Raw genomic sequence first — 24,119 nt, forward strand, 5'->3', positions numbered from 1 at the left:
ACCCAAATGAGATAGAACTTCATTTCACTTTGGTTCAAATGGCCTAACCGACTAAGCCATAAAGATTGTTTGGTTGTTTGGTTTAGCATGTTATTTAATTGTAGAAACATGCAAAGTATAAAGTGTGACTATAGACTCTAGCCAATATTGAAGGACCCTTTTGAATCTTCCATACATATTTCCAAGGCATGTATGATAACCATAATCATCTAATTGCCTATAATAATTTAAAAAAAGACCCTTTGTGAGATTATCCAAATGTCTCACATTGCTAGGAACAAATGGAGAACCATTGGCAAGCCTCACATTTGATCTATCTTACACTAACTATGTCACAAACAAAGTCATCTTCTAAGTTTATGCATCACCGTTTCTACTGCTAGCAGAAGTAGAAAACCACCGTGTCTAAAAGTGACATGAAAGGATGCACTAAAATCCAAGTTTAAATCTTGGGTAGATGAGCCCTCCTTGCTTGTCAAAAAATATGAAAATAAAAAAGAGATAAACAAGATATCTTCATTATCATTGATGATGACAACATTAACCTCTTCAATCTTGGTGGTACTCTTGTCGTCTCTTTTTCCCTTATCACACTTGTCCTTTTTTTTTCTCTTTCCATTTCTCGCACTTTTTCTTTGATGAGCCCTTCTTCTTGAAATTATAGAAGTTAAATGTCTCTGTTTTTGGAAAAACGATTTCCATTAGCCTTACTCCTCTCATAGGACTTCCCCTTAAATTGATTTCTTTACTTATCAACAGAGAGGGATGCATTATGCCTGCCTTGTTTAATAGCCTTCTTTCTAATGTCCTCTAATAGAAAACTACTAGCCACCTCATTAAAGCTCAGAGACCACCATAAGGTGTAGAACTGCTAATGGTAGTAGCAACATGTTATGTGATGTGGTTAGAAATCATAATAAGCAGAAAAGCTTGATTTTTACAACTAAATTCAACGTGTAAGCTTGCAATTGGCTAAAGATAATGGTGAACTCATCCAAATGCAAAGCAATAATTGTATCTTCTTGATGCTCAAATCAAAGATATTTTTTGTTAGGTAACCACTCTCTTTCTCCTAAGTGTTGCATAGATTTTTCCACACCGACTCAGTGGTGTTTTCATTTATGATTGTAAAATACACTCATTTTGCCAAGTGGAATCTAAGTATAGATTTAGCCAATGCATATATTTCAAGATGATCTTTGTCATACATATTATCTATTAGAGTTATGTTCACCTTCTAGATGCTTTTCCTCCTGCTTATAGGCTTCTCACCACATGTGCAGTGGCTCTTGGTTGTGGGTTGGCTATCTGTACACTTTTTGGCCAGACAGGGATCTTAGGCACATTTAGTGTTTTGCATTGACACTTTTCTGTTTCAAGTTTGTTTTGCCCATCTTGTTATTTTCAAGATGAACATTTTATTTTTTGTAGTGGTATTTTGGCAAAGATATTTGTCCAATTGTGCCCTAGCTTACTGCTATGTGGATGCACCCTTACTTGTTGGGAGCCATTTGCTCATATAGCTTCCCCTATGTTAGCTCTATCTCTTCCTAGTTTTGTTGCGTGCTTTTTGTTGGCACTACCTTTCGGCAAAAAGGTGAGGGTGTATGCTGGGACTTCGATCCTGCCAAGATGGTTATAATTCCCTCTATATGGTTTTTTTTGCTACAAGTACTCTGTCCTCGGAATCAGGATTAAGGCTACCGGTGTGGCGCAATGTATCTACCACCGCTGCTCTCTCTTTTCAATTGCTACCCCTCCACTTGAGCTTGCCTTGTCCAGCTCCTTCATTGGTTTTCTGTATGTCGCAATGAGGAGGGAGCTTTTACCTCGCCTCACTTTGGTGGAGCTTTTACCTTGCTTCTCCTTCAGCTTATGGCTCCTACTGCTACAAGTTGGATGTGCCTATGCAACCCTGATCCAATGAAGACCTCATGGATGATCCCAACTTTGGTGATGGCTTCTCTCTCTATCCTAGCAGTTGCCTCTCCCTTTGCACTTGCAAATTGTGGCAAGGTGGTCTACTCCGAGGCTATGACTTCTACTTCGACAATCATTCTTCTTGATACATCCTTTCAACCATCCTTACCTTGTGACATTCAAATAGTGTTCCAAGGGGGAGTTCTCCTTTGCTATGTGTCTCTCGCTTGCATTGGCAAAATCTCGACGGTGGATGTGCCCTCACAAGGTGAACATAGCTTGATATTGTGTGTCTGTCTTGGAAGGGAAAATCTTTTTCTTTCTTCAAGATGGCTTTCTTCCTCCTATTGATCTCAAGCACATTTAGGGTTTGCACCAGCACTTGTGCCCATTTCAGGCTATTTTGTTATCTTCAATTGATGAGGGTTTTATTTTTTGGCGACAGAGATATTTTGCCCGACGTTGCCTTGGTCACTCACTACATATGTGGCCTACGGGGCTCTCTATCCTTTGTGTTTTATCTCAGATTAGACTCTTACTGCACAAATCTGAGCCATTATTGGCCAAATAAACATTTTTGGGTGCAAAAATCTCTTTGCGGATGCCCCCCAAAAAAAAGTGCACAAAATTTCACATAAAAATGATTGCATCGACGCATTTGCAATGTCATAAAGCTGTGGTTAGACTTTTGGTTCATGTGAATCGAAGTCTGAAAGAGAGATGTATGAGAACATTTTTCACCCTAAAAAAATTTGATTTGGCAAGCTCTTTCTTTCTCTCCCCTCTTCTTCTTGTGCACAAATCAACCACATGTGCTACTCAAGCTCACCACTAACTGAAGCCTCGCATTCGAGCTTCTATCTGTACAACCTATGCACACACAGCTCAAAGACCTTTTTGTGAGCTGCCACTGCCGTAACCACTATGATACCAATTGAAGGATAGTAGATGGGAGACACAGAGAGTGAGAGGAGCACATAGGAGATGGTCGAGCAATAACAACTAACTACACCCCCTTATTGGTTATTGACGAAAAAATGAATTATGAATGGGTTAGTAGAGTAATAGTTAGTGGGTGAGCAGCCATGTTCAACTGGGCACTTCGCCTTTATACCCAATACCCACAATTTCTCACAAATGTTTAGGAAAGCCATACAATCACTATCACACATTTCAAAGACAAGCAAAGGAATATTTAAGTCACCCTAGTGATGGTTGGGGAAGCACTGCAGTAAGAGCGAAAAAAATAACGAAGATACAACATAGCTTATAGGCGAAGAACACAGCCCTTAGAAGTTATGACCCGAAAAAATTTGACATGGCACAAGTGATGGCATCAAGAGAGAACGCTTCCCTTGCACCTACACACCCAACACATAATAACTTCAAGAACCACTATGCAAACGAGTACAGGAGTCCAAAGCCCTCCTTCCTATCTTATGATACCTGAAGAGGGAGAGTCCACATTTATATGCCAATGTTGCAAGGAGTATACATGATACACTCTCGACTCGAATGCCTCTTAACAACCAATGACTAGTCCTTTCTCATGCAGTCATGACCCATCCCAATACCAACACCTGAACCCAAGTATCGCACACAGAAGCACGTCCTTGCACGTGCACCACACACACATACGTCCAATCCTTAACCTCATGCAAGGCCACTACTGCTTTAAAAGAGAACCAAACAAAATCAAGAGGAGCACATTCATAATCTTGAAAGAAAATGCACACCCTCCACCCATGAAAATAAATGTTTCCTACATCGCACACTCGATTGTGAACTTAGTGAAAGCAAAAATCAGACATCATCATTTTGTGAGGGGAAGCAAATTAGCATAGCTGCTTATCATCACAAAAAGCCAAGATACGTCCACTTGAGGAGGAAACCTGGCCTCGGGGCAAAATCATACTTGAGGTTAATAGCAGAAAACAGCAATGAATCAGAAGCATTACAAGGTCATACCAAGCACTAAAAAAAGCATTCCAGGTTGAGAGAGGAAGGGCCTACTCAGGCGATCACCGACATGTACGACCACTGCTTCGAAACAAACGCTTGTACAAATTGAAGCTTGTCATTTCAGCATTCACTTTCTTGGAAAAAAACATTGAAATCCAGGGAATTGGCTATTTCAAACGTGCTACCTTTTCCCTTGTGATGTTCACAATATTTTATTGGCAATGAACGGAGCCAGATTCCAGAAAATGTCAACACGACGACGGGCTAAGAACAACAGCTATCTATGAAAGGCCCAAGGATGACAAGAGTGCACTATGCACTTGAATGCCAATCTGGGCTTCAGCTTTTTCAGCATCCGTGCTTGCTGTAGAAGACTTCGCATTGAACTCCGCCAGCCCTTTTCTTACTTCCTCCGGATCAAAAACATCAAGAGGATATGCATCTACAACAGTAACATCTGCAACAGAGTTTGGATGTACAAAAGCAAAGCCCCCACTCACGAAGTATTGAGTCACTTCAGAGCCTTCATGAACAGACATGATGCCAGGCTTCAACTCTGCAATGGTGGGTACATGCCCAGGAAGAATACCCATCTGTCCAGTGGTTGCCGGCACAATTATCATGTCAACCTGCAGATGTTCCAGGCACAAGTTAAGGAGAAGAACAAACCAACACATCCTTTCACTGTTCTTTGATTACTCATTGCAGGATTTCTTTTGCGAAAATAATATCCCTAAAATAATGTGTGGTGCCCTAATAGCATAGCTGCATATTACCCTGAGCAGACGAGGCCTCCACTCTAGAAATGGAAGTTTTAAGTGAACAAACTCAATATGTGCCGCTAGTTGGTCGAAGAGATGATAAGTAGCGATTAGTGGGAGAATTCTGTCTGTATCTGCTCCAAGTGCTTTCTTACGGTGTTGCACAGTTATCACTCAAGGCCAAAACAGTTGCCGGGACAAAACAGTGTGGCAATATGTATTTATTTCCTGTTAACACTCAAGGCCCAAGCGCTGAAGTGCACACATTAATAAAGTAGCTCAAGAAAGTACTATCCTTGTCTGGGCCAAATGCACATAATGAGCATTGAGCACAGCTTAAAGAGAGACTTAATGTGCCATACTCCAACTTCACTGCTACCTAATGTGAAGCAGTATAGATGAAACCCCCCCCCCCCCATCAGGAAACAAAAGAGTCAACCAAGCAGTAAAAAGATCCTATATTACGAGGACTTCACCAAGAGGAGAATATAAGGTGAAAACCTCCAAGGGTCCATGGACCATATTATATATGTAGACCTTGGTGAGGATTTTTCCAACACAGCTGATTTGTGGAAGTATGAGGTGAGGATTTTTCAACACAGCTGATTTGTGGAAGTATGACATCTCCATAGGCAGTATAACTGTGGCAGAGTAGCTACTACAGAATGCACCGCAGAGCGCCTTAATTCAAGAGTCTAGCGGGGCTTGTTTCTCATCGGGATTCGGCACGATGGCTCTATTCACTGATGCCTACCCTATCTCTTGAAATAGTTAAGAGAGGGTTCAGTGGTGTGAGCATAATATGGTTTCCCCATTGTTGAATTTGTGACCACCTCTTGGGAGAGATTAACCTATCTACATTTATATTAACAATTTGCAGGGCTGATTTAGAGCCTACTCACTCAACTACCTTATCCATCAATCCTACCTACTTGCCTTGATTGCTGGCTATCTCACTGTTATGTCCCGCTCACAAGAGAGGCCATCTAGTCTAAGACACCGTCGGGATGTCGTACGGTGTCCGTGCGGGCGTAGTGTGAACCCAACCAATGTGGCCGGCCACTTTTCTAAAAGGGAGGCCAAGGTCTCATTTGTAGTTATCGACCCCCACTAGCAGAGTGCCAATGTTTAGCCCTTGAGGCTAGGAGTACGTCAGGTCACCTCAAGGAGGTGAGGCTGGGTGGTATGGGACGCTCGGCCTGACAAGTGCACGCCTACGTCCTTGGACACTGGCCCCAGCACGAGAGTGCTGCCGGATGGTGGCTATGGTCGGGTGGTTTGTCCGATGCGTGTCTATAGGCGGTCCGTGTAGCCAGAAGATCCTCTCCGAGTGCTCGTTTCATGATATCAGAGCCGGCTTGGCTGCAAGATGCCACGTGACACATCCAACCCTGTGTGTCCGTGGACAAGCTACTTCATAACAAGGGTTCAGTCAGTCTAGATTTAGAAGTGATCTGGCATTTTTGTGAGTCTGTTCGCAGACCGTGCATGCCCGGACACTTAGTGTAGATGCACGGTTGTTGTCACAAAGTGATGACGTGGCTACGGACACCAGAAACCCTAATTTCTGCCAGAAACCCTAAAATTCCTGCAAACCCTAATTTCTGCCAAAAACCCTAATTTCCGGAAATCGCGGAGGTAAATTTTATTTATTTTTTTTTGGAAATTTTGAGCGACGCAAATCTCAGCTTTTTGCTATGATTTGGGAGAAAGAGAGAGATAAAAAGAGAACTTGCTTTTTACTGACTCTCATTTAGAGAGAGAGAGAGAGAGAGAGAGAGAGAGAGAGAGAGAGAGAGAGAGAGAGAGAGAGAGAATCTGCTTTTGCTTTCAAGCTTTTCGGGCTCTGCTTTTGGGCATCCCTTGTAATCTTTAAATTAGTGGTGAGGGCCTCACTTCTCAGAGCATCTGGACGAAGAGTCTGAGAGTGAAACCCTAACCGCTCTCTTGTACTTTGATGATTGATTAATACAAAAAGAAATACGGAAAGGGGCGCCAGTCTTTGGGGCCAATATCCCTAAAAGGCACGGAACTCCGCCGGGCCAGTGCAAATCTATTGTGATCTGTGAATTGTTTGAAGTGGTTATTTGGTGCTGTCGTGATTGATTCTTGACTTGGAGTGTCCAAGTCTGTTACAGTGGTATCAAAGCACGGCCGATTTCTCTTCTACGGGAAATCCGATCCCAAATTTTTTTTTCCGCGGCACCTATGGCTTCACGCAAGGATCAGTCGACTCCCTCTGCATTTGGAGATGCGGGCTGGGATCACAACGAAGATTCAGACAGAGTATGGCCCGCCTCGGCCTACATAGGCGGAGCAAAGAGAGATGAAGCGTCGTCAATTGATCGGCGATGCAACAAAGATGATGCTCAGATTTGCGAAGATATGAAATTGGCAAAATATATGAGCGAGACTTCTTTCCCGGAAGTGCATGCACAGTGTCCAAAAACCGCTACACCACCACTGAAACCCGCTCTCAAGAAACCTTCTAATCACAAACAGTATACAGAGAAGGAATTACAAGAGGTGGTTGATGCACTGCTCACCTTCTTCTTCTTCTTCTGACAGTTCTTCTAGCTCCTCAGATTCGAGCGAAGAAGACAGAAAAGGTAAAAAGCGAAGCAAGAAACAAAGCTTCGGACAGGGCAAGAAAAAGGCAAAGAAGGCTAAATCTCGCCCAGAGACTGACAGTTCTACTGAGGACTCGTCTACAGACAGCTCAGATTTTGATGATGGAAACTTTTATGCAAACAAGAAGAATTTTCACAAAGCTCGAAGATAAAAGCAAGAAAGTTCGAGAGTTTAAGGAAGGTGGGCACTCGATCAAGTTTGATACTTTTTCAAGATACTCAGATGCTTCGAAGGCTTTGTCTTTTCTACAGCAGTTTGACATCGCTTTCACGGGAGTTGATGAGTCATGCAAAGCGGGGCTTTGCCATTCACTCTGGCAGTCTAACCTACCCCACAAATGAGGCCATGACACAACGAGCCGAACAGACTTCTGGAAATGAAAGTAGAAAGAAAAAGAGCAACCCAGAGAAAACGGATGCACGACCCAAGCTTACTCCTGAGGAGAGAGCTCGCTTCATCAAAGAGGGGAAGTGCTTCGGATGCGGGGAACAAGGACATATCTCCGCAAAGTGCCCTAAAAAGGCACAGAAAGAACAGAGTGATAAAGACGACGACAAGCCTGAGAGTTCGAGAGCAGCTGAGGAACGTGGCAGAAAAGGCAAATAGAAAAGCAAAATTGGTACCACATGGCGTGGGACCTGCACCGAATCTAATGAATGAAAGTACAAACTTTGCCGCTTTTGGGGCAAAGTGAAGGATCAAGAAGCTCTTTTGAAGGAGCCAAGGCCAACTTCTTTTCACTTGGAATTGGCGGCTTGATTTGAAATTACGCCCAACAGACTGACGCCACAGGCGGAGGTAGTTCGACTGGCACCCGGATGGGATGTTGCCATTACACCGAGCATTGGCAAACTTCGTTTGCAATGACAAGGGTGTTCAGGGCACACGAGTGACGTTCTACTCAGGATCCCTTGGTACCACAAGAACTACGTCGTGGTTGACTACCGAGCCGAGAAAGCGACTTCGATAAATGAAGGGCTTAGAGATTGTACTTGATGAACTTCAGTTTCTTACTCATTCTTTTGGGAGAGAACTGAACGATGGATAAAGGTTGAATATGTTTTGACCTGATCAAAAGAACGCCAAGATTTTTCTCCACACTCATGCCGATTGCTTTTCATAGGGCCTGAAGATCAAACCATTGATCTGATACCTCGAAGCACGCCACCGAACCGGCCACCTTACCGTCTAAGCCGAGTACAGAATGAAAGATTATGAACCCAGTGAAAGACCTCTTGGAAAAGGGTCTTGTCCAGCATAGTACTTCACCGTATTGCTCTCCACTGTTGTTGGATTTGAAGAAAGACAGATTTTGGAGAGTGTGTATCGATTATAGCGCTCTCAACGAAATCACCATCAAGAACAAAATTCCGTTTCCTAGGATCGATGACATACTCGACAGGTTACAGGGATCCTCGTGCTTTAGCAGGATTGACTTGAAGAGTGGATATCATCATATCCGAATCGCACCGGGAGACGTCTACAAGACAGTCTTTCGGACGACTTTTGCGTTATTTGAGTTTTTGGTGATGCCTTTTGGCGTAACCAATGCTCCTGCGACATTTAACCAGATGATGGACAGGATTTTTCGAGAGTACAGGCTATTTGTTCACACTTTCTTTGATGACATCATTGTTTTCTCCAAGAATGAGGCAGAACACAGAGATCATCTGCTTCAAGTCTTTCAGGCATTACGAGATCACAAGTTAGTGATTAATGCAAAGAAAAGTGAATTTTGCTACCAGACATACACTTTTTGGGACACATTGTGTCAGCAGCAGGAGTGCAAATGGATCTGACCAAGATAGAGACTATCCGTGATTGGCCCGACTTGAGGAATGTCCATGAAGTTAGATGCTTCTTGGGACTCTGTTCGTACTACAGGCGGTTCATACGGAAGTTTGCAGAGGTTGCTTCCCCTTTGCATATCTTGACAGAGAAAGGAGTACCTTTTTCGTGGAGACCCACAGAGGTGACTGCCTTTCAGACATTGAAAGAGAAATTGACTACAGGACCTATTTTGACTTTGTCGGACTTGCAGAAGTCATTTGAAGTATATTGTGATGCTTGTGGTCGTAGTCTGGGTGCGGTCTTGATGCAAGAAGGCCATGTCATAGCTTATGAGAGCCGTTTGTTCTCTAGGCCGGAGATGACAAATTTATGAGAAAGAGCATTTGGCGGTTATTCATGCTCTTACTCAGTGGCGCCATTACCTACTCGGAGCGGATTTTACTATCTTTACAGACCATCAGAGTTTGCGCTACTTCTTGTCACAGAAGCAGCTTTCAGAAAAGCACATGCGGTGGGCAAACATCTTGTCATAGTTCCACTTCCAGATTGTCCATGTGAAGGGACAAAAGAATGTGGTGGCAGATGCTTTGTCTCGGAAACCATTGGTTCTGGCTATTTCCGCGATACATCATAGGAGCTTCGAGGATATGGTCGATCAGTATGCCACAAATACAAATTTGGCAGATATTTTCACACGGATACGGGATGGGGAGACAGTAGCCGGATACTCCCTTCGGGAAGGCTACTTGATGAAAAGACTATGTTCTGCGTTACACAACCGTTGAGGGAAAAGGTTATGACTGAATGCCACTGTCCACCTTTTACGAGTCACCGCGGCATTGCTACCACCATGCAGGGGGTAGAGAGATACTTCTTTGGGCCGAGACTCAAAAAGGATGTGGAAGAGTTTGTGCGCAGTTGCTTAGTATGCCAGAAGGTCAATTTTGACAAGCATAAGGCACAGGGATTGTTAAAGCCTTTACCCATACCCACCCGCCCCTGGAAAACTATTGAAATGGATTTCATTTTTTATCTCTCGAGAACACAGAAAGATCACGATGATTTTCCGATTACATGGCACATCTGAGACGATTGTCTCCGACAGAGACCCCAGATTTATGAGCTTGTTTTGGGAGAACATTGGCACACAGTTGCCGTTCTCATCATTGTTCCACTTGCAGACTGACGGGCAATCACAGATTGCCAATTCAGTGATTTTAGATTTATTGAAGTCTTGTATCTCGGATCAGAAGACTCTATGGAAAAAGAACTTACCTTTGGTGGAATTTGCCTACAATAACACGATACACTCTTCGACGGGGAAGACGCCATGTGAGATTGTTGAAAGTGCTGCTAAGGTTCCATCCTTCCTGAGCACGAAAGATTAGATATTTGAAGTGAATGAATATTCGGGAGATTTGGATACGGCTTTTGCCAAGGTTCGCGAGACTTTGTAGGAGTCTCAAGAACGACAGAAAAAGGCAGCGGATCGCCATCGTCGCAACTTGAAACTGAAGGAGGATGATTGGGTGCTCTTACGTTTTGAGAAGGCACGCCTATGAAAGAAAAAGGGAAAGGAGAGGCTTTTTCCAAAGCTTAGTATGCGATACTACGGACCTTTCCAAATCACTGAAAAGATAAATGATGTCTCCTTCCGATTGAAACTGCCAAATACTTGGAGGATTCACAATGCATTCCATGTGAGTCTCTTGAAACCTTTTAAAGGTGATGTGCCTAATGATGGGGAGCTTGATGAGCAACCCGAAGTGGAAGAAAACGAGGAGATCCTTGTTCCTAAACAGATTTTGGCACATAAGGATACGAAGACTAAAGCTAAAGTCCGAAGGCGGTTCTTGGTTAAGTTCAAGAACTATCCTGCATTGGATGCGAAGTGGATGGAGGAGGAGGACCTAGCAGATACTCCTCAGATTGTGAAACTTTACCTCGATGCTTTTGGTTTAGCATAGTCTACTCCAAATGGAACCCAGAATTCAGCTTGGCCGGAGATCTGGTGCAGTGGAATGCACAAGAGGGGAGTCGCTCCGCTCCCTTGTCAACAGATGCCTCGATTTTGATACTAAAGTCACTGATGTCTCTTTGAGCTTCAGGGATACTGATAGCTGACAATATTCTGCTGGATGACTTTATGAAATGGAATTCCTGATAATGATACTGATTTGTTTCTTCACTTCTTTTGAGTGCAGGAACTGATAGACGAAATGACTGCAGCATTCTGGTCTACTTGATCTCGAATAGACATGGTTGCAATAGGGGTTAGTCAATCGGACATCGATGAGGTCTCGATTGGACCTAGATGTGATTGCTAGCTACATTGCCGATAAATCATGCTCTAAGATCCGAATGAATGTTGAATGTCATGTGATGTCCTGTGATGTCTAGTGATGTCGTGTGATGTGAGAGAGAGATGTCGATTTTGTACATGTGCTAGATGTGTGTTCCTAGTACGTAGGTATAACAGTCAATGTCTGCTAAGATGGTTTATGGATTTTGTCGGTTTTGCAGGCGTAATCGCCGTGGATTACAATGCTTTCAAGAGGGGGGTTATGTTACAATGCTTTCAAGAGCCAGTTCGGTGACGTGCTTCCAGGTATCAGGTCAATGGTCTGATCTTTAGGCCCTCTAAAATGCAATCAGCATGAGTGTGGAGAAAAATCTTGGCGTTCTTTTGTTCAGGTCAAAACATATTCAACCTTTATCCATCGTTCTGTTCTCTCCCAAAAGAATGAGTAAAGAAACTGAAGTTCATCAAGTACAATCTTTGAGCCCTTCATTTGTCAAAGTCGCTTTCTCGGCCCGGTAGTCAACCACGGCGTAGTTCTGGTGGTACCAAGGGATTCCGAGTAGAACGTCACTCGCGTGCCCTGAACACCCCTGTCATTGCAAACGAAGTTTGCCAATGCTCGGTGTAATGGAAACATCCTATCCGGGTGCCAGTCAAACTACCTCCGCCTGTGGGGCGTAATTCCAAATCGAGCCGCCAATTCCAAGTGAAAAGAAGTTGGCCTTGGCTCCTTCAAAAGAGCTTCCTGATCCTTCACTTTGCCCCAAAAAGCGGCAATGTTTGTACTTTCATTCATTTGATTCGGTGCAAGTCCCACGCCATGTGGTCCCAGTTCTGCTTTTCTATCTGCCTTTTCTGCCACGTTCCTCAGCTGCTCTCGAACTCTCAGGCCTGTCGTCGTCTTTATCATCCTGTTCTTTCTGTGTCTTTTTAGGGCACTTCGCGGAGAGATGTCCCTGTTCCCCGCATCCAAAGCACTTCCTCTCTCTGATGAAGCGAGCTCTCTCCTCAGGAGTAAGCTTGGGTCGTGCATCCTTTTTCTCTGGGTTGCTCTTTGTTCTTTCTACTTTCATTCCCACAAGTATGTTCGACTCGTTGTGTCATTGCCTCATCTAAGAGGTAGGTCAGACTGCCAGAGTGAATGGCAAATCCCCGCTTCGCATGACTCATCAACTCTTGAATAGAAGCTGACTTCTGTTCCAAGCAGTGATCTCGGATCTCTGTAGGTAGACCCAAGGTAAACCGCTCAATCTGTTGTCTGAACGAGATCTTCTTGAATGAAGAGGCGGGTAGAAAAGAGCTCCAGAATCTTTCACAGTAAGCATTGATTGTATCTTTCTTGGTCATCCGAAGATGGTTCCAAGCAGCTCGTATATCTCGTTCATATTCTTGCATCAACCAAGAAGAAATAAAAAGCTTCTTAAATTTCAGCCATTTAACTGGCGCAGTCTTGTTTAAAAGAAGCGTGGACCACCAAGTACGAGCATTCCCCTTAAAGTAAGAGGCAGCTCTCCGAATCTTGGAGTGCTCTGAATGCGTCCTCCCGCAAAAGCAATGTCAAACTGCTGTATAAAAGACAAAGCCTTCGAAGTATCTGAGTATCTTGAAAAAGTATCAAACTTGATCGAGTGGCCACCTTCCTTAAACTCTCGGACTTTCTTGCTTTTATCTTCGAGAAAGTCGCACTGGGTAGCTTTGTAAAAATTCTTCTTGTTCGCATAAAAGTTTCCGTCATCGGAATCTGAGTTGTCTGTAGACGAGTCCTCAGTAGAACTATCAATCTCTGGGCAAGATTTAGCCTTCTTTGCCCTTCTCTTGCCCTTTCCGAAGCGTTGCTTCTTGCTTCACTTTTTTTTTACCTTTTCTGTCTTCTTTGCTCAAATCTGAAGAGCTAGAAGAACTGCAAAAGCAGAGCCCCAAAAGCTTCGAGTCCAAAAGCAAAATCTCTCTCATAAGCTCTCTTGAGCTCTTTACGCAAAAATCTTTTTTTCTCTCTCTCACACACAATTGCGTAGAGCAAATAAAGCAACCAAATTGCGTCGCTCAAGCTGAGAATCAGCGCAATATCCGGGTTGCTTTTTCCGTACGGTGCCATGTCACATGCCAACGCATTATCCAGAAATCACCCGCTGCTTTTAGGGTTAGGATTAGGGTTAAGGACAGGTTTTAGGGTTAGGGTTTTTGGCAAATTTTAGGGTTTGCAAGTTTTAGGGTTAGGGTTTGCAGAATTACGGTTTTCAGCAGCAGTCAAGGCTAGGGTTTTCTTGCATGCTCTCGAGCAGACACGTCATCACTTTGTGACATACCCCCCTCTTGAAAGCATTGTAATCGCCCTCGATTACGCCTGCAAAACAAACAGAGGCCATAAACCGTCTTAGCAGACACTGACTGTTAGTACCTACGTACTAGGAATACACATCTAGCACATGTACCAATCGACAGTCACATCACACGACATCAAAGGACATCACATAACAATCAACATTCATTCGGATCTTAGACCATGATTTATCGGCAATGAAGCTAGCAATCACATCTAGGTCCAATCGGGACCTCATCGATGTCCGATTGACTAATCCCTATTGCAACCATGTCTATTCGAGATCAATCACACCAAAATGCTGCAGTCATTTCATCTATCAGTTCTTGCACTTAAAAGAAGTCAAGAACAAATCACTATCATAATCAGGAATTCCATTTCATAAAGTCATACAATAGAATACTATCAGCTTTCAGTATCCCTCAAGCTCAAAGAGACATCAATGACTCTAGTATCTAAATCAAGGCATCTGTTGACAAAATAGCGGAGCGACTCCCCTCTTGTGCATCCCACTGCATCAGATCTCCGGCCAAGCTGAATTCTGGGTTCCATTTGGAGTAGACTATGCTAAACCAAAAGCATCGAGGTAAACTTTCACAATCTGAGGAGTATCTGCTAGGTCCTCGTCCTCCATCCACTTCGCATCCAATGCTCCTAGGATAGTTCTTGAACTTAACCAAGAACCGCCTTCGGAGTTTACCTTTATTCTTCGTATCCTTATGTGCCAAAATCTGTTCAGGAACAAGGATCTCCTCGTTTTCTTCCACTTCGGGTTGCTCATCAGGCTCCCCTATCATCAGGCACATCACCTTTAAAAGGTTTCAAGAGACTCACATGAAATGCATTGTGAATCCTCCAAATATCTGGCAGTTTCAATCGGAAGGAGACATCATTTATCTTTTCAGTGATCTGGAAAGGTCCCTAGTATCGCATACTAAGCTTTGGAAAAAGCCTCTCCTTTCTCTTTTTCTTTCTTAGGCGTGTCTTCTCAAAACGTAAGAGCACCCAATCATCCTCCTTCAATTTCAAGTCGCGACGATGGCGATCCACTGCCTTTTTCCTTTGTTCTTGACACTTCTGCAAAGTGTCGCGAACCTTGGCAAAAGAAGTATCCAAGTCTCGCGTATATTCATCCGCTTCAAAGATCTTATCTTTTGTGCTTAGGAAGGGTGGAACCTTCGCAGCACCTTCAACAATCTCAACTGGCACCTTCCCCGTCGAAGAGTGTATCGTGTTATTGTAGGCAAATTCCACCAAAGGTAATATACCTAGATGAATCCAGGATAAGCCCAGATTCACCCTTGAAGGAAAGTGCAAGGTATAGACCCATGGTAGTCACCCACAAGACAATATAACCATCAGCTCCATCATGCATAGTATTGACTAAATACCACGACATCCCCACTAACGTCGTCAGTTCCCAATAGTGGGTGTAGAACTACGTACTAACATATGCTTCCCAACACAACACACACCACACGCACACACACATAAGCATACATCAACACAAAGTTCAGCGTACTAAGTTTCTGTCATGACTCCGGAGATCAGGGGCCGACTCAGCCATAATGAAGCCTAGCACTAAAAGAAGCATTAAATCGAAAAAATTAGAACAAAAAATAGCAAATTCCACCAAAGGTAAGTACTTTTTCCATTGAGTCTGCTGATCCAAGATATAAGACTTCAATAAATCTAGAACCACTGAATTTGCAATCTCAGATTGCCCATCAATCTGCGAGTGGAACGATGACGAGAACTGCAACCGCGTGCCAATGTTCTCCCAAATTGCCTTCCAAAACAAACTCGTAAATCTAGGGTCTCTGACGGAGACAATCATCTCAGGCATGCCATGTAATCTGAAAATCTGGGCCACAAACAGTGTCGCTAAGTGATCCGGCTTGACTGTTTTCTTCACTAGAATGAAATGAGCCTGTCTGCTAAATCTGTCAATGACAGTTTAGATACCATACTGACCACTCTGTGGTCTCGGGAGATCAAAAATGAAATCCATCGCAATACTTTCCCAAGGGCGGGCGGGTATGGGTAAAGGCTGTAACAATCCCTGTGCCTTATGCCTGTCAAACTTGACCTTATGGCATACTAAGCAACTGCGCACAAACTCTTCCACATCCTTTTTGAGTCTCGGCCAAAAGAAGTATCAATGCCGCAGTGGTAGCAATGCCGCGGTGACCCGTAAAAGGTGGACAGTGGCATTCAGTCATAACATTTTCCCTCAACGGCCGTGTAACGCACAACATGGTTTTTCTCATCAAGCAGCCATCCCGAATGGAATATCCCACTAATGTCTCCCCATCCCGTATCCGTGTGAAAACGTCTGCAAAATCTGTATCTATGGCATACTGGTCGACCATATCCTCAAAGCTCCTATGATGTATCGCGGAAATAGCCAGAACCAATGGTTTCCGAGACAAAGCATCTGCCACCACATTCTTTTGTCCCTTCACATGGACAATCTGGAAGTGGAACTGTGACAAGATGTTTGCCCACCGCATCTGCTTTTCCGAAAGCTACTTCTGTGACAAGAAGTAGCGCAAACTCTGATGGTCTGTAAAGACAGTAAAATCCGCTCCGAGTAGGTAATGCCGCCACTGAGTAAGAGCATGGATAACCGCCAAAAGCTCTTTCTCATAAATCTATCATCTCCGGCCTAGAGAACAAACGGCTCGCATAAGCTATGACATGGCCTTCTTGCATCAAGACCGCACCCAGACTACGACCACAAGCATCACAATATACTTCAAATGACTTCTGCAAGTCCGGCAAAGTCAAAATAGGTCCTGTAGTCAATTTCTCTTTCAATGTATGAAAGGCAGTCACCTCTGTGGGTCCCCACAAAAAAGGTACTCCTTTCTGTGTCAAGATATGCAAAGGGGAAGCAACCTCTGCAAACTTTCGTATGAACCGCCTGTAGTACGAACACAGTCCCAAGAAGCTTCTAACTTCATGGACATTCTTCAAATCGGGCCAATCATGTATAGTCTCTATCTTGGTCGGCTCCATTTGCACTCCTGCTCTGCTGAGACAATGTGTCCCAAAAAGTGTATCTCTGGAAGGAAAAATTCACTTTTCTTTGCATTAATCACTAACTTGTGGTCCCGTAATGCCTGAAAGACCTGAAGCAGATGATCTCTGTGTTCTGCCTCATTCTTGGAGAAAACAATGATGTCGTCAAAGAAAGCGCCAACAAATAGCCGAAAAATCATGTCCATCATCCGGTTAAAAGTCGCAAGAGCATTGGTTAAGCCAAAAGGCATCACTAAAAACTCAAATAACCCAAAAGTCATCCGAAAAGCTGTCTTGTAGACGTCTCCGAGTGCGATCTTGATCTGATGATATCCACTCTTTAGATCAATCCTGCTAAAGCACGAGGATCCCTGTAATGTGTCGAGTATATCATCGATCCTAGGAATCGGAAATTTGTTCTTGATGGTGATTTTGTTGAGAGCTCTATAATCGATGCACATTCTCTAAGATCCGTCTTTCTTCAAAACCAACAATACTGGAGAGCAATACGGTGAAGTACTAGGCTAGACAAGACCCTTTTCCAAAAGGTCTTTCACTTGGTTCATAATCTCTTCATTCTGAGCTCGGCTCACACGATAAGGTGACCGATTCGGTGGTGTGCTTCCAGGTATCAGATCAATGGTATGATCTTCAGGACGAGCAGGTGGTAGCTCGCCTGATAGGCCTTCCAAGAAGCAATCGGCGTGAGAGTGGAGAAAATCTTGGCGTTCTTTATCAAGTTTAGACATATTTGTCCTATCCTTATCGCTCAATTCTTTCATAAAGATCGAGAAAACAAACAGACTGGATTTCATTAATTTAGAAATGGCCGAAGCCGATACAATAGGGACAGACTCGACCTTCAGTTTAATATCAAGTACAATGGTTCTGCCCTTCTCTATAGTCAATGTCGCTTTCCTCGCCCAATAATCGACCACGGCGTTGTTCTTGTGGTACCAAGGAATCTCTAAGAGAACATCACAACCCTCCAAAGGCATTATGAAAAAGTCTTCATGCCCCAAATACCCCTGACAAAGCAACCGAAGTTTGCCAATGACAAGTGTAATGGCTACCTCCCTGTCGGGTGCCGCTAGAACTGCCTCCACAAGTGGTCCCATCCGATCGGGAGTGATCTCGAGCCGCGCAGTCAATTCCGATGAAATGAAGTCGGCCTTGGCTCCTCCATCAAAGAAGATCAGGGCCTCTTCATCTTTCACTTTGCCCCAAGCTCGGCAAAGTTCTGTACTCTCGTCCATGGTGTTGGGATCGATACCCACACAATCTGGAACTAGTCTTGTTTTCATCTTGCCTTTTCTGCCACGTTCCTCAGCTGCTCTCGAACTCTCAGGCCTGTCGTCGTCCTTATCATTTTGTTCTTTCTGTGCCTTTTTAGGGCACTTCGCGGAGATAAGTCTGTGTTCCCCGCATCCAAAGCACTTCCCCTCCTTGATGAAGCGAGCTCGCTCTTGAGGAGTAAGCTTGGGTCATGCATCCTTCTTCTCTGGGTTGCTCTTTCTCTTTCTACTTTCATTCCTAGAAGTCTGTTCGGCTCGTTCTGTCATGGCCTCATCGGTGGGGTAGGTCAGACTGTCAAAGTGAATGGCAAAGCCCCGCTTCGCATGACTCATCAACTCCTGAATAGAAGCTAACTTCTGTTCCAAGCAGTGATCTCGGATCCCTGTAGGTAGACCCAAGGTGAACGACTCAATCTGTTCTCTGAACGAGATCTTCTTGAATGAACAGGCGGGTAGAAAAGAGCTCCAGAATCTCTCACAGTAAGCATTTATTGTATCTCTCTTGGTCATTCGAAGATGGTTCCAAGCAGCTCGTATATCGCATTCATACTCTTGCGTCAACCAAGAAGAAATAAAAAGCTTCTTAAATTTCAGTCATTTGACCGGCGCAGTCTTGTTTAAAAGAAGCGTGGACCATCAAGTGCGAGCATTCCCCTTAAAGTAAGAGGCAGCTCTCCGAATCTTGGAGTGCTCTGCGTAGCGTCCTCTCACGAAAGCCATGTCAAACTGCTGTATAAAAGACAAAGCCTTCGAAGCATCTGAGTATCCTGAAAAAGTGTCAAATTTAATCAACTGTCCACCTTCCTTAAACTCTGGGACTTTCTTGCTTTTATCTTCCAGAAAGTCATACTGGTTGGCTTTATTAAAATTCTTCGTTCGCATAAAAGTTTCCGTCATTGGAGTCTGAACTGTTTGTAAACGAGTCCTCTGTAGAACTGTCAATCATTGGGCAAGATTTAGACTTCTTTGCCTTTTTCTTGCCCTTTCCGAAGTGTTGTTTCTTGCTTCGCTTTTTGCCTTTTCTGTCTTCTTTGCTCGAATCTGAAGAGCTAGAAGAACTGTCAGAAGAAGAAGAAGAAGAAAAACTGGGTACTCCTTTAAAGTGAACACGCTTCTTCTGTTTCTTTGCTTTATCAAATGTCGACTGAGGACCCAAATAACCTGGGAAGTCAGTGCCTTTCTTCTGCTTTTTGCCGTGCTTTTTAGCTTTCTTCTGCGCGTCAAAAAGCTGAGCAATCAGTGCATCAACCACCTCTTCTAATTCCTTCCCTGAATATTGTTTGTGATCAGAAGGTTTCTTGAGAGCGGGTTTCGGGGGTGGTGTAGTGGTTTTCTACCACTGTGCATGCACTTCCTGAAAAGAAGTTTCGCTCACACATTTTGCCAATTTCAGATCCTTCGAAAAATTGAGCATCATCTTTGTTGCATCGCCGATCAATTGACGACGCTTCATCTCTCTTCGCTCCGCCTGAGTAGGCCGAGGCGGGCCATACTCTCTGCCGGAATCTTCGTTGTGATCCCTGCCCGCATCTCCAGATGCAGAGGGAGTCGATTGATCCTTGCGTGAAGCCATAGGTGCCGCGGAAAAAAAAAATTGGGGATCGGATTTCCCGTAGAAGAGATGTAAGGTGCAGCGGAATGATTGTTTGCGCTTTGCTCAAGATGAGTGCTCGGAACTGTGCTCAAGGTTCCTTTTGTTCGTATGGAAGGTAGAGCCTTCCGTTCTTAATGAGAGAATGCTATGATCACAAACAAAGTGAATGGACACTGTGCGTGCAAGTGTATGAGACTGAGAGAAAGAGAGAGAAGAGAGATACGACACCAGAGAGGTTGTAAAACCCTCCTCCGAAGGCCCCATCGATGAGAATGGTCTACTATTGATTGCACAATCTGGTACAATGCTGATGCATGTGACTGATGCAAGTCTAGGCTATGTCGACGATGACAACGGTGATGACGAAGTCGACCTAAGGGCTGAAATCTGCAATCTTTCTACTGCTGTCCAAAAACGCTATGGGCTGAAATCTGCTAATCTTCTATCGGCTGAATTCTGACTCTATGTCGATGACGACGATGCAACGACGACGCTCTGAAAACGCAGATGCTGAAATCTGAGTTATCCGGGCTGAAACTGTAAACCTTGCGGAAACTGACCGTGCGGCGAGGAACTGTTGCGGGAAGGTGAGATCTGCAAGGTTCGGGACTTTATCTGCGATGTCTAGCTGCTGAAAACTGAAAACGCTGATGGTACTTGACTTTCCGTCGCGGTAAAGGTGCAAAAGCCGCGGCTAATCTGCAACCAAAAACGCTAAGGGCTGAAATTGGTGTTTCTGTCGCCGTGGTTCTGCTTATGCAAAAACGCTAGGTTGATCTGCTGTGGTCTTGTCGCCAGGGATTTGCAAGAACAAAACGTTGGCTGATCTGCGGTGGTCTTGTCCAAAAACGCTAGCCAAGCTGTTGACGCTAGAAGTCCTTGGGTTCTGCTGAGAAGTTGCCCGTTGAGCAAGGTGCTCCTGCTGCCTCTTCTGCCATTGAGTGCTAACTTGGGTTTGCTTATATACAAACTTAGCAAAATTGCCCTACCTACTTTTGTTGGGAAGTCACTTAAATTAATAAGTGAAAAATGTCAAAAATTGGGAAAATAGACTAAATCACTGGAAAATTCCCTTGACTGATTCTGATGGCTTCTGATGGGAATAATGATGATCATGCTGTGTGCGACCAGAGGATATGCATCTACACTAAGTGACTGGGCATGCACGGTCTACAAATAGACTCACAAAAAGTGCAAGATCACTTCTAATCTAGACTGACTGGACTGACAGAACCCTGATCATACTGTAGCTTGTCCAAGGACACATAGAGTTGGATGTGTCAAGTGACAAGAGAAATCGGCCGTGCTCTGATACCACTGTAACAGACTTGGACACTGTAACAGACTTGGACACTCCAAGTCAAGAATCAATCGCGACAGCACCAAATAACCACTTCAAACAATTCACAGATCACAATAGATTTGCATTGGCCCGGTGGAGTTCCATGCCTAGAGATATTGGCCCCAAAGACTCGCGCCCCTTTCGGTATTTCTTTTATATTAATCAGTTCAAAGTACAAGAGAGTGGGTCGGGATTCACTCTCAGACTCTGCGTCCAGATGCTCTCAGAAGTGAATGCCCAAACCACTTATTTAAAGTTACAAGGGATGCCCAAAAGCTTTCAAAATCAAAAGCCTAAAATAAAAGCAAAGTTCTTTTTCTCACAAGCTCTGTGGAGCTACAATAAATAAAGCAAAAAAGCTTTTCTCTCTCTCTCAAGCTCAATTGCGTAGCCAAAAGCTACAATTTCCCAACGCAAAATCCGCCGCGATTTTCGGAGGTTCCGTACACTGCTGCCACGAGGCACTGGCGCCAGATTTTTAGGTTTCACCAGCAGTTAGGGTTTCCAAAAATTAAGGTTTCTGAAAATTAAGGTTTCTAGCAGATTTTAGGGTTTGCAGGAAATCAAGGTTTTCCGGCAGAAATTAGGGTTTTTGCTACCGATCGCCACGTCATCACTTTGTGACATACCCCCCTCTTGAAAGCATTGTATTCGACCGCGATTACGCCTGCAAAACGGACAAAAGCCATAAACCGTCTTAGCAGACACTGACCGTTAGTACCTACGTACTAAGAACACACATCTAGAACATGTACCAAATCGACAATCACATCACACGACATCACATGACATTCAACATTCATTCAGATCTTAGAGCATGATTTATCGGAAATGTAGCTAGCAATCACATCTAGGTCCAATCGAAACCTCATCGATGTCCGATTGACTAACCCCTATTGCGACCATGTCTATTCGACATCAATCATACCAAAATGCTGCAGTCATTTCATCTATCAGTTCCTGCACTTAAAAGAAGTCAAGAACAAATCACTATCATAATCAAGAATTCCATTTCATAAAGTCATACAATAGAATACTATCAGCTTTCAGTATCCCTCAAGCTCAAAGAGACATCAATGACTCTAGTATCAAAATCAAGGCATCTGTTGACAAAATAGCGGAGCGACTCCCCTCTTGTGCATCCCACTCCATCAGATCTCCGCCCAAGCTGAATTCTGGGTTCCATTTGGAGTAGACTATGCTAAACCAAAAGCATCGAGGTAAACTTTCACAATCTGAGGAGTATCTGCTAGGTCCTCGTCCTCCATCCACTTCGCATCCAATGCTCCTAGGATAGTTCTTGAACTTAACCAAGAACCGCCTTCAGACTTTACCTTTATTCTTCGTATCCTTATGTGCCAAAATCTGTTCAGGAACAAGGATCTCCTCGTTTTCTTTCACTTTGGGTTGCTCATCACGCTCCCCATCATCAGGCACATCACCTTTAAAAGGTTTCAAGAGACTCACATGGAATGTATTGTGAATCCTCCAAATATCTGGCAGTTTCAATCGGAAGGAGACATCATTTATCTTTTCACTGATCTGGAAAGGTCCATAGTATCGCATACTAAGCTTTGGAAAAAGCCTCTCCTTTCCCTTTTTCTTTCATAGGCGTGCCTTCTCAAAACGTAAGAGCACCCAATCATCCTCCTTCAATTTCATGTCGCGACGATGGCGATCCGCTACCTTTTTCTCTCGTTCTTGAGACTTCTGCAAAGTCTCGCGAACCTTGGCAAAAGCCATATCCAAATCTCGCGTATATTCATCCGCTTTAAAGATCTTATCTTTCGTGCTCAGGAAGGGTGGAACCTTCGCAGCACCTTCAACAATCTCAAATGGCGTCTTCCCCGTCGAAGAGTGTATCGTGTTATTGTAGGCAAATTCCACCAAAGGTAAGTATCTTTCCCATTGAGTCTTCTGATTTGAGATATAAGACTTCAATAAATCTAGAACCACTGAATTTGCAATCTGAGACTGTCCATCAGTCTGCGGGTGGAACGATGACGAGAACTGCAACCGCGTGCCAATGTTCTCCCAAATTGCCTTCCAAAACAAACTTGTAAATCTGGGGTCTTTGTCAGAGACAATCGTCTCAGGCATGCCGTGTAATCTGAAGATCTGGGCCACAAACAGTCTCGCTAAGTGATCCGGCTTGACTGTTCTCTTCATTGAAATGAAATGAGCCTGTTTGCTAAATCTGTCAATAACAATCAAGACACCATCGTGACCACTCTATGTCCTCGGGAGATCAAAAATGAAATCCATCGCAATACTTTCCCAGGGGCGGGTGGGTATGGGTAAAGGCTGTAACAATCCCTGTGCCTTATGCCTGTCAAACTTGACCTTCTGGCATACCAAGCAACTGCGCACAAACTCTTCCACATCCTTTCTGAGTCTCAGCCAAAAGAAGTATCTCTCTACCCCCTTCATGGTGGTAGCAATGCCGCGGTGACCCGTAAAAGGTGGACAATGGCATTCAGTCATAACCTTTTCACTCAACGGCTGTGTAACGCACAACATAGTCTTGTTCATCAAGTAGCCTTCTCGAAGGGAGTATCCAGCTACTGTCTCCCCACCCCGTATCCGTGTGAAAATATCTGCAAAATCTGTATCTGTGGCATACTGATCGACCATATCCTCGAAGCTCCTATGATGTATCGCAGAAATAGCCAGAACTAACGGCTTCCGAGACAAAGCATCTGCCACCACATTCTTTTGTCCCTGAACATGGACAATCTGGAAGTGAAACTGTGACAAGATGTTCGCCCACCGCATTTGCTTTTCCGAAAGCTGCTTCTATGACAAGAAGTAGCACAAACTCTGATGGTCTATAAAGACAGTAAAATCCGCTCTGAGTAGGTAATGCCGCCACTGAGTAAGAGCATGGATAACCGCCAAAATCTCTTTCTCATATATCATTGATGTCATCTCCGGCCTAGAGAACAATCGGCTCTCGTAAGCAATGACATGGCCTTCTTGCATCAAGACCGCACCTAGACTACAACCAGAAGCATCACAATATACTTCAAATGACTTCTGCAAGTCCGGCAAAGTCAAAACTGGTCCCATAGTCAATTTCTTTTTCAAGGTCCGAAAGGCTCTGTGGATCCCCACGAGAAAGGGACTTCTTTCTGCGTCAAGATATGCAAAGGGGAAGCAACCTCTGCAAACTTTCGT

The 24,119-nt window shown here is 44.1% G+C and overlaps 1 protein-coding gene across 1 annotated transcript in view; it reads right to left on the reverse strand.

The window, feature by feature from the left end:
* Window positions 1-3,978: 3,978 nt before the first annotated feature.
* Window positions 3,979-24,119, reverse strand: part of LOC147433288 (ATPase, F1 complex, delta/epsilon subunit) — a 56,217-nt gene continuing 36,076 nt past the window's right edge. Inside the window, exon 2 of the mRNA XM_086492899.1 lies at window positions 3,979-4,511. Within this exon, the coding sequence (XP_086349025.1) occupies window positions 4,164-4,511 (348 nt within the window). The 3' untranslated portion in view covers window positions 3,979-4,163. The remainder of the gene's footprint in view (window positions 4,512-24,119) is intronic.

This window comes from Adiantum capillus-veneris, chromosome 20 (assembly GCF_014529385.1).
Source record: "Adiantum capillus-veneris isolate H3 chromosome 20, ASM1452938v2, whole genome shotgun sequence".
NCBI classification, from domain to species: Eukaryota; Viridiplantae; Streptophyta; class Polypodiopsida; order Polypodiales; family Pteridaceae; genus Adiantum; species Adiantum capillus-veneris.